Below are 13,905 nucleotides of genomic sequence, written 5' to 3'. Positions count from 1 at the left end.
TTGCTGCACCTTGGCATGGGGATCTGTAAGAAAAGTAATCATGGAATAGTTGGGTTTGGAGAGGACTTGAAATATCCCAGCACAGCCTGGGGGCACTTTCCCCCCACTGCCTGCCCAGGGCTCTGCTGCCTGGAGCTGTCCCTGCCAGCAGCTGCTTCCCTGTGCCCAGGGCTGGGCCCTGCCAGTGCTGCCAGAGCCCAGCCCAGCCCTGGGGGCTCAGCTCTGCCCTGCAGAGCCCTCCCAGCTCAGGCACTGCCCAGGGGCAGCTCTGGCTCTGCAGGCTCTGATGGCAACATCAGAGCAACCCTGAGGAGGCTGCAAACTTTACACTGATGCTGCCTGTGAGGGGCCCTGTGCTGATTTCTGTCTATGCCTGCTTTATTCAGATCGGAGAGAAATTTGGTTTTTTTCCACCTGAACTGACAGATCAATATCTATGTGGAGTTTCCCATCCAGGAAACCCAGAGCAGTAGATTAAAACAGGAGGATTTTCCCTTTTATGCAACCCCTGCATTGCTGTGCTCCCTGTATAATCTACTTGGAAATGTTCTGCAGTTCAATGCCATGCTGGGAGCAGCCCTGAACAATGCAGCATCCTCCCCACACAAGGAGAACACTTCCAAACCTCACCAGCTGTCTCCTCCCAGCCAGATCTTGTGCCCCAGGGCTGGGAGCAGCTGCCAGGGCTGGCTGAGAGCTGTCCCTGGCAGGCAGCAGAGTCCCTGCCCCAGCACAGCGCCCTGGGCTGCAGGACCCTGCTCTGCAGGACAGCCCTGGGCACCCCTGGCTGCTCTGCACAAGAGACAAGCAGAGAATGCACTCACAGGCTCTGCAGGCATTGGGATGTTCCAGCTTGAGGAGATGGCTCCAGGAGCTGCAGCTGCATTGTCCTGCAGCCAGAGGTTCCTGTGCCAAGGGCTGGCAGTGATTGTGCCCCAGGCGCTTCTCAGCCCCTTCCCAGCCCTGACTGATTGAAGCTCTCTGTGCCTCTGGGCTGTGCCCGGGCTGGCTGCAGGCAGTGCCCCAGCCCTGCTGGGCTGGCACAAGAGCTGCTCATCAAGAGAAATGTGCTTTTGAAGCTCTTCTTGGTGAGCAGGAGCTGCCTCTGTGCCAGAAGCCCAGCCCAGCTCAGCAGCACAGACACAGCACAAGGACTTTAATGAGCCTCTGGGCCTTTGTGCTCAGGCCCTGAACATCAGTCCCTGAGAGGGAGCTGAAGAAACCTCTCCAGAACTCCAAGGCAGAATCCAACTCCAAAGTTTCTTGGACTTTTAATGGGTCCCAGAGAGGGACACGACTGAGCAAGTGTCCCCAGGCCCCAGGCAGAGCAGAGAACTGCAGGCAGTGATGACAGGTGGGGACAAAGAGAAGCCAAGTCTTGGTGCCCTGGGGCACAGCAGGGTCTGTGCCAGCAAGGGCTGGGAGGAGACACCTTGTGCTGAGGCCCTGGGGCCTCCTGGCACAGCCCCAGCCAGGCTGGGCACTGTCAGCCCCTTGTGCTGCCCTCAGCATCCCCCCCTAGCCCACATCCCAGTGGCCTCAAGGATCTGCTGCAAGGAGTCCCTGGGGAGCCTTGCTCAGCAACGGCCCTGGGGGCTCCTGAATGCTCCCTGCAGGGACTGCAGCTTTTTCAAAGGACTTTGGCTTTGGCTTTTGCCTTGGAGTCTCTGAGAGCTTTGTGCAATCATGGCCTCCAATTATCTGCTTTAACGAGTCCCTTGAGAGCTTTGCACTGACACTCAGTGTGGCTCATTAATTCTTTGAGATACTCAAGGTTTTTTAAGGTGTTTTGGATTCTCCTTTCCACACTGAGTGTCTGAGAAGTTGTTGTGCCATCCTGGCCTCCAATTGTCTCCTCCAAGGAGTCCATGAGCAGCCTGTGTTGGGATGGTCCTCAGTGGGACCCATTCATGCTTTGAGACACTTTGGAGTTTTCTTCTGACTTTGACTCCTGGAAAGGTTTGTGCAATCTCCTCTCAGGCCCTGAGGTTCAAAGGCTCAGCTCCAAATGCACCACAGGGCTCATCAGGATGCAGCAAGTCCTGACAAACCATGGCTCTGCCTTGATTTCCATCGAGTCTTTTTCAGTTCAGCAGGAAGTTTTCCTTTTACAGTTATGGATTGTATTAATAAGAAACTTGACTAGCCCAATATTTAAGCAGCAATCAATTTATTAATTAATATGGTAAAGTATGAGCAATACAGCACTGGGTATAGTGGGGGAAGTTTTCCCTCCAACTGCACACCTATAGTTGAGGCTTACAGGTATTTATAGGGGTACTCATCAGCTTTCTCAGCAGTTTCTATTCCAATTCTTACTCATCAGCAGTTTCTATTCCAAATTTTTACGTCACAATTCTACACACTATTGTGATTTAGTTTTTCTCAGGATGTATCCCAAAAGGAGTATCCCCAGATGGTGGTGGTCTGGTTAGCAAAAGAAGAAAGACGAATCCCATCTGGTAAGGTCCAGCTCTCCAGATGTGGGTCCTCCTTTTAATTGCAGAGACTATAAATCTAACAACAGTGATGTGAAGCTTCCCTTGGTTGAAACTATAAATCCTTGAGGTGGTGTTCATCTTCCTTTCTCAAGCTGTTTTTCTCTGCTTTATTAAAGCATGAGATAAGCATGTTTCCATTATATATATTCCAAAGCTATAGTTTCAAGGATTCAAGCAATGTTCTAAAATTATACTTCAAAAGGTTATTATTGCAGAACTCTTAAGAATTAACTACAAGCAGAAAGCAACATCCTTAATGCTTTAATGCCAATGCTCCTAAATCAGCCAAGGTTAATTGCAAACAAAAGATGGGTTCAAAGGACTTCTTCCATGCTTTACTTTCCTCAGTTATTATCGAATTCACAACTGTCCCATTGTCGGTCTCCACACATATCGCAATCACAAATACACACATTGCCTGTGTGTACCTGACACGACACACAGCTTTGTATTTCACATCCCCCGTGTCCCCCTGTGTTCCCCCGGGCAGGGAGCTGCTCTGGCCCGGGATGGCCGGGCCCAGCCGCGGGGCCTCGCCGGCAGCGGGCAGGAGCCGGCCCGGGCTGCGGGACACGGCGGGGGTGCCCGGCTGCAAAGCAGCTCTGGCTCCCGCCAGGGAGCTGTGGGCAAGGGGCTGCAGCCGTGCGGGAGGAAAGCCGCTGGGCCAGCCCCTAACGCTGCCCCGCAGAAAGGAAGGGCAGGAGGAAGCTGACAAATGAGCTCGGAATGTGGCAGTGCAGAGATGAAGGGACAAGTGCCCTTGGGGGCCGGGGGTCGGGGCCAGCCCTCGGGCACGGCTCCCAGCGGCTCCTGAGCCGGCCTAAGGGCTGCCTGTAAGGATTGCAGGCGGCAGCCGAGAGCAGCAGCGCCGGCAGTGCCGGCTGGGCCCCACGGCCATCTGCCCGTGCCTTCGCAGCCCGTGAGGGCCGCGGGCTCTGCAGCGCCGCTCCTGCTCCCACAGCCGGCCCAGAGCCTCAGGGCTGCCCCGCAGGCGCCGTGGCAGCAGCAGCGGCCTCAGGGCCCGGCCCGGGGCTCGATCTGCTCAGCCCGGGGGCAGAGCCACAGCAGGGGGGAAGGAGCTGAAGGAGCACCAGGGAGCCCAGGGAGAGACAGGCTGTGAGACAAGGCTCTGCCTATAATTTTAACAGTTTTTATTAACCTAATAACTATATACAACTAACTTAATAACTATATACAAGTAAAAAGTCAAGTTTCTTATGACAATTGTCACAGGCGTTTCTCGCTTTGGACAAGATGTCCCAGGTCGAGCACTGGGCGCTGAGTCCTTTCCAGCTGGCCGGGGGCTGTTGATGTCTGGCGGGGCTGCAGAGGCTGCTCGAGCCCTGGGGCCCATGAGACCTGTCGAGGAGCTGTGCCTGGCCGTGCTCTCCTGAGGCGGCAGGGCCTGGGCGTGAAGGGCAAGGGTGAGCCGCCACAGGTGCTGGCCCCAGCACACCAGGACTCAAGCTCTTGTCCCACACTGGGCATGGCCATTCTCCCACGTTACTCCAGCTCCAAGCTCAGTTGCCCCATGTGCCAGTCCTCCTGCTCCATTCTGCCCCTTCTTTCTTGCCCTAGAAACAAAATACCCATGCCACATTACCCAGCTCTGTACACAGAGCCCTACTCATCCCCCAGCTGGCATCCTGCAGATAATCAGCCCCTGTCGTCACTGACCCCCTTGCCCTGACAGGGCCATACCTGACGCATCCTGTGTCCTGATCGCCGTACGATGCTGGTCATTACGGCCCCTCGAGATGTGTCCATCACCGTGCAGCAGGGTCACACTGGGCTGAGGAGGAGAGGGCAGCTGGCTGCAATGCAGGGCCCAATCCAGCACACCCCAATAATCCAACTCAGGTCTCCCTGGGGACTGAAGGCACAGATTCCCCCTGGATAGTCAGCAATGCCATCAAGCCTCAGTCACCATTCTGTGTCCCCACCTTCATCACACCTACCTTGTTGTGTACCAGGAGACGCTGCAGCCTTGCACTTGTATGTGGGGAAGCCTTGATGTTCTGCATTGTGGAGATGCTGCTCTGATGGTCCCCAGAACTCTGCAGCACTCGGGGACACTGGCACGGACCAGCGGCCTCCCGTGGGATGGGGCAGAGGACACTCAGTGCCCAGCCCTGTGGCATGCAGGGCATCACCCTGCTGTGCCAGGGAGGGCACTGGCAGTGCTGCCTGCAGGGGCATGTCCCTGCCAGCTCCTGTCCACCTGCTGCAGGAGCCCCAAGCCCATCCCACCAGGCTGGATCTGCTGGCTCTGTCCCCATGGCCAGGTGTGCTGGCCATGGCACCAGGCAGGTCCCTGTGCACAGGACACCAGCTGGCAGGAGCTGGGCTGTCCCAGCTGCAGGGATTGGTTTTGGGAACTCCTTTCACAGGAGGCACCCAATCCCCGTCTGTAGGATTGACGGGGGTAGCACGGTCGGGATGAACGGAGATGAGAGATCTCTGAAGCCAGGTCATGGACGGTTTATTGCAAAGGGCGTGGGTGCAGGGCCCTGCTTGGAGCTGCCAGCCGCAGCTCAGAGCAGGCCTGAGAGAAGAGAGGGGTAGAGAGGATGAGAGGGTAAGAGAGTAAAAGCATAAGAGAGTAAAAGGGGTATGAGGATAAAAGGCAAGAGCTAAGAGACAAGAGGTAAGAGCTAAGAGCATAGAAAAGTAAGAGCTAAGTTCCTGTTACAATACAATAAATCATCTTCTGTGTTGAATATTCTGATTCTCACTTAACCAATCTAGTACAACATACAAATCCTATAGCATTTCCATACAGCCTGTAAGAATCACTACATTACCATACTGTGCTACATTTTAAACCCTAAAAACTCCTCTTTGGACCCCTTCTGCCAAGCTGGCAGGGTCTGCTGGGACCCTTGGACCTGCCTGCAAGCAGAGGGTGCTGTTTCATCAAAAGGGGATTACCTTCAGCCGGCCACACCATTGTTTTCCCGTTGTTCAGTAACTAAGGGATCTCGAAGCTTGCTTTTATTTCAATCTCGCTTATAGTTTCCATATTCTCAAAATCTTTTGCCAGGCAATCATATTTATAAGGCTTTCCTGTTTCATCTTCCCCAACAGCCCTCCAAGCCTGAGCTCAGACTGCAAACAGCCGCAGCTCATCAGATGTGCTTTCATCAGCCTTGGGACAGAGAGATGGGCCAGACAGGGCAGTGCAAGGCAAGGAATGCAAAAGCCCCCAGCCCTGGGGCAAGCACTGGCCCTCCACAGCTGCCCTCTGCTCCCCTGCCCTGCCCCGTCCCCCCAGGCTGCTCTGCCCCAGCCCAGGTGCAGAGCCCTCCTTGCTGTGTCAGGGCTGCTCTGCACCCCAGGCGCTGGGGATGTGTCCTCAGGGCCCTCACCTTTGGCTGGGCGGTGGCTCCTTGCTGGGGGGCATCAGCTGCAAATACGGGAGTGTCTTGGGGTACCTGGGGAGGGCAGGAGTCACAGGGGTGTGACAGGGGACAAAGAACCTGTTCCTGTTGGAGGCAACCCCCCCAAAGCCATGGGATTGTAGCCCATGGCATCCCGCTGCCTGTAGCCCTTGGGGTGAGCCCCCACAGCCCCTGCTGATGGGCAGGGCTGCCGAGGGGGCTCCCCACATCAGCCCCTCCCAAGCAGACACTGTCCCCCTGTGCCAGCACAGCGGGTCACTGCTGGCACCCATCTCCCCCCATGCCAGCCCCGCTGCCCCCGAGGCACTGGTGCTACTCACTGGCCAGGAACCTGCACGCTGAGCATGCGGTCACAGGACAGGCACGAGAAAGGGACTCGCAGCTGCCTAAGGAGGGTGAGGGAAGAGGGCTGGCTGAGCTCCTGGGGCCACAGCCCTGCAGCACACAGGCAGCAGCTCCCTGCAGCAGCCAGCTGCTGGGCAGCTCACTGCACAGGGTCACGGCCATTGCAGGGTGAACCGTGGGCTCTTGAGCCTGTTTCTCCCCATCCCCAAGGTGCTGGCTGATGCCAGGTGAAGGGCACAGGCACCCATGCCACCATCCCAAGCAGCCCCTGCAGCACTTTCAGCCCCTCTCTGGCACCAAAGCTCCCCCGTGTGCACGGCCAGGAGGGCAGGACATGACCCAGCTCAGGGCAGGGTGTGTGACAGCCCTGCCTGGCAGGAGCAGTTGCCATCGCTGTCCCCAAAGCCATCAGAATCTCCATTGCAGTCACTTCTTAATCCCAGCAGCATTTTCACGCAACAGCCTATCCTCGAGTTCCTCCATGTTCCTGTTCCAGGAATCCTCCAGGTGTTTACGGAAAGTCTTCAGCTCCAGGCGATCCAGCTGTGAACAGGTGCACAGCCTCAGCCAGCTGCTCCAGGATGTGACATGGAGCTCTCCAGGGAAAAGCCTGGAGGGGGATCCTCAGAGGGATGCTGCCTCAGGCTGTCAAGTCCCAAAGGTGCCAGTTCCTCGTGGTGGGGATGAGGTACCCCTCACCTTGTCTTCAATTGCATCGCTGAACTGCTGCTGGGTACTGTTCCAGTGCTGCTCCTGGCCTGAAATCTGGCTCTGCAACTCCTGCATCCTCTCATCCAGCTCCTCCATGTTCTCTTCACACTGGCTGCAATCCACTTTGCTGTCCAAGGCAGCTTTGTCCGCCTTCTAGCAGAGGGGAAGGGCAGGAGAGCGGTGGGGAAAGGGATGAGGAACGCCAGGCAGGGCCAGAGTGTGAGGGACAGAGGGAGGAGTGCTTCTGAGACAGAGTAGAAATTTTCCAGAGTAGAAATCCATTTTGATTTAGGTGAAATGTACATCTTGGAGTCTGTGGTTAGAAAACATAGCTATGTAGCCTGACTGCAAAGCCTAGGCTCAGGGAATCTGATTCAGTGAAGGACAGAGATAAGGGGGGGACGGGACAGAGGGTGATAAAGAGAGACAGAGAGACTGCTGTGAAAGCAGGTCAACCTGACCTAAGAATTCTTTCTGATAAAGAAGAACTAGTGGCAAATGTCACGCGAAATTTGTAAAAAGGAATATGTATGAACCTATTGTGAAATTGTATGGATATGTATTTGAGAGGAGGATAAAAAGGGACCTGAAGTTCCCAGAGGTACGCATGTCTTTTAAGGAGAGTAATCTCTGCGTGCATCCGGCACTGTAATAATACACATACCGGCTTTACAACTTACACAACATTGTGGAGTTTTTGGCTATCTCTGCAAAACAGACCCCTTTTGGAGGTTTCCTCCCAAAATTTGCCCTAAGCCAGCACAAACAGTCATCATGAAAATTTCACCAGTGGCATAATTTCCTGCTGGCAGATCTTGGGACAGAAGCTTGACCTTGTTCTCCATGAGACATTCTTGGGAAGAGAGACAGCAGAAGATTCCTAGAAAACTGAAACAGCTTTCCAGAAGGGAAATGAAAATGAAAGAAACAATCCAAGATGTTTTCCTCTATTTATTTCTATGCTCCCCTTTTCCATGTTGCACTACTTCTCCATCCCAGGAATTCCAGATGCACCACACCTCTAGGATCGGTGACTTAGTGATTTTTAGACACTCAAAAATAACCATGAGCCTCACAGAGTTTTCCTTCTCCTGGTTTTACTGGAAGGCAACACTGGAGATGTAAGTGCAGTGCTGGGCTCAGGTAGGAATCCTACAGCAAGGTAAGGTGGCCCGACAGTGTTTGACCCTCAGCCAGGCCAATGCAGAGCAGCAAGCGAGGGGATTGCTGTGCCAGTGTGCAGGAGTCAGGGCTCTGCATCTGGGCTCACCGCTGCAAAGTTCCCGTGTTTGGACAGACTCAGGGGCTGTGCCCGGGGCGCGCGGGGCTCGAACGTGGGGCTCGTGGGGCGAGCGGGGAACGGACACGGGGACGAACGGCCCCGGTGCTTCAGTTGCAGCGGCGGCAGCGGCGGCAGCAGCAGCGGCAGCAAAAGCAGAGACGCTTCAACATTCCTTCTCTTTTTCTTTCTGTTTTTCTTTCTCTTTCTCTCCCTTTCCCGCGGTCGGTCACCCTTCTCTCGGGGTCCCTTGCCCGGCGTCCCTCTCCTCTCCCCGCCTCCCTCTCCCCTGCCGGGCCGGGCCATGCCCCCGGCCCGCCCCCGGCCCCGGGCGGGGCTGCCCCGTGCCCGGCCCCGGCCGTCCCGCCGCGCTCTCGCCTCCGCCCGGCTCTGGCCGTACTGGCGGTGGCGCTGCTGGGCGGGCGTCAGTGCCTGGTGCGGGGGCGGCATCGCCGCCCTTCGGCTCCGCCTGGCCCGAGCCCGGCCCCGGCCCCGGCCCCGACGTGAAGTCCCGTCCCGATCCCGGCCTCGGCCTCGGCCCCGGCCCCGTCCCCGTCCCCGGCTCCTCCCGGGGCCCGTGGAGGACACAGGCGGCGCGGCCGCTCCCGCCGCCTCCGCTGGGGCTTCCCCGGCCCGAGCTCCGCCGCTCGGCAGCGCGGCCGCCGGCCCCGAGCCGCCGGGGTCCGGGGCGGGTGGGGATGCCCGGCCCGGGCCGCTCGGAGGGCGCTCGGGGGCCGTTGCTGGCCCCGGGCCGAGCGCTGACAGCCGCGTCTCGCCCGCAGGGAAGGCGCACGAGGCCCTGCAGGAGCGCTACCGAGTGGGTTCGCTGCTGGGGCGCGGAGGATTCGGCAGCGTCTTCGCGGCCATGCGGCTCTCGGACGGCGCCCCGGTGAGCGGCGGGGCCGGCGGCGGGCGGAGGGGGAGGAGGAGGAGGAGGAGAAGGGCGGAGGATGGGGCTGGGCAGGACGGGCGGCGAGCTCACCCGCTGCTCTCCCTCGCTCGCAGGTGGCCATCAAACGCGTGCCGCGGGATCGCATCCGGCACTGGGGCGAGCTGGTGAGTGAGCGGGGCCAGCGGCAGCAGCCGGGCCGGGCCGGGCGGCGAGGAGCCGGGGCCCGGCAGGGTGGGAGCCGCCGGGAGCCCTGCGGGGAGAGCGGGCGTGGGCTGAGCGGGGCGTGCAGAGCATCCCGGGCTGGCTGAGGGCTCCCAGAGCCCCGGCACGGCCTCAGCCCCACTGACGGCACCGCGCTCCTCCCGCAGCCCGACGGCAGCAGCGCGCCGCTGGAGATCGTGCTGCTGGCCAAGGTGTCCCGTGGCTGTGCCGCTGTCATTCAGCTCCTGGAATGGCTCGAGCTCCCCGACAGCTTCCTGCTGGTGCTGGAGCGTCCGGAGCGGTGCCAGGAGCTCTCGGGTTTCCTGGCGGAGCGGGGGTTCCTGCCCGAGGAGGAGGCGCGGGCGCTGTTCCGCCAGGTGCTGGAGGCCGTGCGGCACTGCACCGCCTGCGGGGTCCTGCACAGGGACATCAAGCCCGAGAACATCCTGCTCGACCTGGCCAGCGGGCAGCTGAAACTCATCGACTTTGGCTGTGGCGCCTTCCTCCAAGACACAGCCTACACCCAGTTTGTAGGTGAGCCCTCCAGGGGATGCTCCTGGGCATCTCATGGCCCTGCCTGGGTGCAGCACCGGGGCTTCCCCCTATTGCAGCCGGGATGGGATTGATGCCGCAGCCGAGTTGATTTGGGTGGGGTGTGAGGGGGGCCAGCTGCCGGCCCTGCCGACAGCCTTCAGCACCCACTGTGGCCTGGGCTGGGGCTGGAGCTGGGGCAGCCAGCCCGACACAAACCCCCATGGGGGTAGCAGAGAGGGGGGTCTGACCCCGTGCCCCGGATGGTTTGGTGTGCAGGCGAGGAAGGGCTTGGACTGCTCTGCTCCCCTTGTTTGCCTTGGCTTATTAACATTTTTGGGGGCCATGCAGGTGGGGAGGAGAGTGGGTTTTCTCCACCACTGGGTGGGTTTTTCCTTTGTGTGTCATGGTTGGGCCTTCCCAGGGTTTCTGCTGCCCTCTTCCAGCACCTGTGGCTTCTTTTCCAGCCCCGAGTTTGTACACAAGTCCCAGGTGCTGGTGAGAGGGCAGCGCTCACCCCGTGTGCCTCTGGGGCAGCCCCCACATGGCCAGGGATGCTGGGGCCGGGCTCTGGGAGCAGCAGCATCCCCCTGCTGAGCTGTGTCTGTGTTCCACAGGAACCCTGTCCTACAGCCCACCAGAGTGGATCCAGCACCAACGCTACCACGGCGAGGCAGCGACGATCTGGTCCCTGGGCCTCCTGCTGTGCCACCTGGTCATGGGCAAGCACCCGTTCAGGAGGGGCCAGGAGATCATCCGGGGGCGGATCTTGTTCCCACAATGGCTCTCTCAAGGTGGATCCTCATCTCTGGGCACGGGGGGAATCCCAGTGCTGGGAGACAGCAGCGGGCTCGTGGGCATCCCGCTCTGGCAGCTGCTGAGGAGGTGGCACAGGTCCTGCTCTCCTGCTCCCCTCCAAACAGAGCATCCATGGGGAGGTTTAGGCCCAGCTCTGGGCACACCCAGCATGGCCTGGGCACGGGAACAGGGGGGCAACTTCTCCAACTGACTGGTGATTTCTGGTTTCTCTCCCCAGAGTGCCAGGATATCATTAAGAGGTGTTTGTCCATGCAACCCTCGGACAGGCCATCCTTAGAAGAGCTTTTCTGCCATCCTTGGGTGCAGGGTGTTCCTCTGCCCTAGAAGATGGGAGAGATCCACGTGCACAGTTGGATCCAGGGGCCTGGCAGGTACCAGCTCCACACATCTCTTGGCACTCAGTGGCAAAGCAAACCAGGCTGGTTTTGTGCTGCCTGTAGCTCTGAGCAGGGCTCAGCAGAAGGGAACACGCAGCTCTTGGGCTGGAGCTGAGTTGGAGACCTGGTGTGGCAAGCACTGGTGGCCACCATCCCTCCTGGTTTGGTTTGTCTGGTTCATGGATGGCTGGGGTCCTGGGCAGAGCCCTGACAGCCTGGTCTGGCCCCAGGGAAGGAGCAGGAGCCCCTGGAGAAGCTGTACCAGGTGGGGCTGCTGCTGGAGACACCAAGGACAACCTCAAGGGTGACAATCTCTTCCTCGGCCTGGCCAGCTGAAGATGATGGACTTGGATTCTGGCACCTTCTTCAAAGCCAGGCGCCAGGCCCAATTTGCAGGTGAGTCCACAGGCAGGGGGATGCTCCCAGATCTGGGCCTGGCACGGCCTGGCCGGGCACCATGGTTCCCCCTTAGCTGGGGCAGATGCAATGAATTCTTCAGACGCTGCCCAGCTGCTTTTTGGCTCTGGGCAGCTGCTGAGGGCTGGATGTGCCGTGGCTGGCTGCAGGCTGGGCACATGTCCTGCCCTCCTGCTCTGCTGCCAAAGGCAGCAGGGATGGGCAGCTCTGGGCACAGCTCTGGGCACAGCCAGCACGGCCTGGGCACCGCAGGCCTTGGCACAAGGGCCCAGGAGCCCTCAGCTGACGGGCGGTTTCTGCTTTCTCTCCTTGCAGCCGGGCTCTGCGGCTGCTGAGGCTGCTCTGGGCTCTGCCAGGGCTCTGCTGGGCTCAGCCCTGGGCCCAGCTGGGCTGGCTCTGCCCTCACATTGCTCTGACAGCTCTGCATCAGACGAGCCCGTTGCCAGCACAGCGCCTGAGCTTTCTGCTTTGGCAGTGAGTGAGACTCTGCTGCAGGCCCAGAGATTGCAGCTGGGGACACACATCCAATTGGCAAGGACCCAAACTCTCCACAGTCCCAGCTGAACACCTGGATCTCCCCAGGATGTTCTGTCTGTCCCATTCTTCCTTCTTGATTGGCTGGAATTGTGCAGTTGCACTTTGTTCCTCCTCTAGCAGTGCCACGAGTGGGCCAAAGCTGGTGAGTGGGCCGTGCTCCTGAGGCAGTGCAGTCTGGAGCTGGTGGATGGAGAATTGCCCTTTTGCACTCAAACCAGAGCAAAAAGCTGTCAGTGGGACTTTGTGTCTTTAAGAAATCCCTGACAGTTTCAACTGGAATGTGCAGCTCATTCACAGGGTGAGAAGGAAGGGCATCTTCTAAAGGATTTGTGGCTTGACAGAGTTTCCATTCCCAGTCCTGCTGGAGCTGGCAGGGCACAAAGCAATTTCCTATTGCTTCAACCACACTTTAAAATAACAATGTTGGAAACAAACCCCAAAAATTTTTTTGTAAAATTACTAAGGCCAGTAAGATGCATCAATGCCATCATCACATTTATAAAGTAAATACCTGAGCTCTCTGTTTCAAAAGATCAGTTACCTCTTAATTTAGAGTTACAGAAGATTTTTCATTGCACACTTGGGTTTTGTTTTTATCTTTCAAATTTAATAAACGTATTCTTCTTTTCTTTTTCCTTTCTTTTATCTGTGAACCACAAAGCATGCTGTAAAAAAGGAGTGTCCTTTGCTCCTGGTTCCCGTGTGGAGCAACTCCCTTCCTGCTGGCTGAGCTGCTCAGGCAGAGCCCGGCAGCTCCTGGCCCTGCAGGGCTGAGGCTTTTCCCCGTTGCTGGGCACAGACTGATGGAGCAGCACTGCTGAACACGGGCACACAGAGGGACCAGGAGCAGCTGCCTTTGCCCACCTGAGGCTCCAAGGCCCAAACTCTGAGCAGCCAGGGCTGGAAGAGACTGGCAGGATCTGATCCCTGACTCGGGGCCAGGGCTGCACAAATGACCCCACAGCAGCAGCAGCAGCAGCAGCAGCAGATGGAGCTGACTTTCAGCACAGCCCTGCCCCTGTTCCCTCCCGTGTGCAGCGGTGTCACAGCAGCCTGAGGCACCTGGGAGCCCCCAGTGCCAGCAGGGACTTGAGATGGCAGCCCTGGGCTCCTGGAGGCTGTGCAAGGAACGGAGCTGGGCACTCCCTGTCCATGGGGAGCTTGCAGATGGAAAAGGCTGCTGTGCCCAGGCAGCTCCAAGGGCACAGAAAGGAGGCTCTGGAGCACTGGATCTGGGCCAGTGCCACAGTCCTGGGCAGCAGCCAGCCAGCCCTGGGGGAACAGAGGGCACAGCACGAGGGACAGAAGCAGGCAAGGGCAGAGACTGGAGAGAGCCAGAGCCAGGAGCAGGAACAGCTGCTCCATTGCACTCTTGGAGAAAGCTCTTGGCTGGTTCCAAGCGCTGAAAGGCGTGAAGGGCAGAGAGGAGGCCACAGCAAACAATGCTCCTGTTTGCACAGCCTCCCCTCTGCGTGTCCCAGAAGGAATTGCATGGACTGTGCTCTTCTCTCCGAGTGGTCTCGTTCAGCATGAGCAGCTCAGCACCAGGAGCTGAAGGAGCTGAAGCCTCAGGCCACAGGAGCTGGGCAAGAGGAGACTTTCTGAGCAAATGAATGCTGCTAACATGGACCCAGCTGAATGCAGTGGATAGAATCATGGAATCACAGAATCCTTTCTCTTGGAAAAGCCCTCTGAGCTCACCCAGTGCAGCCGCTCACCCAGCAGTGCCAAGCCCAGCACTAAACCACGTCCCTGAAGTGCCAAGGCCTGGACACCAGCCCTGAGTGAGGCCTGAACAGCAGGCCCTGAGCCAAAGGTGTCCTCTGGATGAACCTTCCAACCAAAGGTTATCTTTGTATCTGCTCCCTAATCAAATATGCATGGTCATTAGCAC

The 13,905-nt window shown here is 58.2% G+C and overlaps 1 protein-coding gene across 1 annotated transcript; it reads left to right on the top strand.

Moving 5' to 3' along the window:
• Positions 1–8,487: 8,487 nt before the first annotated feature.
• Positions 8,488–11,004, top strand: LOC143692480 (serine/threonine-protein kinase pim-1-like; the record flags this gene model as incomplete). The annotated part of the gene is made up of 5 exons (XM_077172712.1): positions 8,488–9,126; positions 9,243–9,293; positions 9,498–9,864; positions 10,479–10,655; positions 10,898–11,004. Coding segments are annotated over 5 exons (1,341 nt in total), but the record flags the coding sequence as incomplete, so codon positions are not given.
• Positions 11,005–13,905: the final 2,901 nt, after the last annotated feature.

Source organism: Agelaius phoeniceus, assembly GCF_051311805.1.
Source record: "Agelaius phoeniceus isolate bAgePho1 chromosome W unlocalized genomic scaffold, bAgePho1.hap1 SUPER_W_unloc_1, whole genome shotgun sequence".
Lineage (NCBI taxonomy): Eukaryota > Metazoa > Chordata > Aves > Passeriformes > Icteridae > Agelaius > Agelaius phoeniceus.
This window is presented reverse-complemented; position numbering and strand designations above follow the sequence as displayed.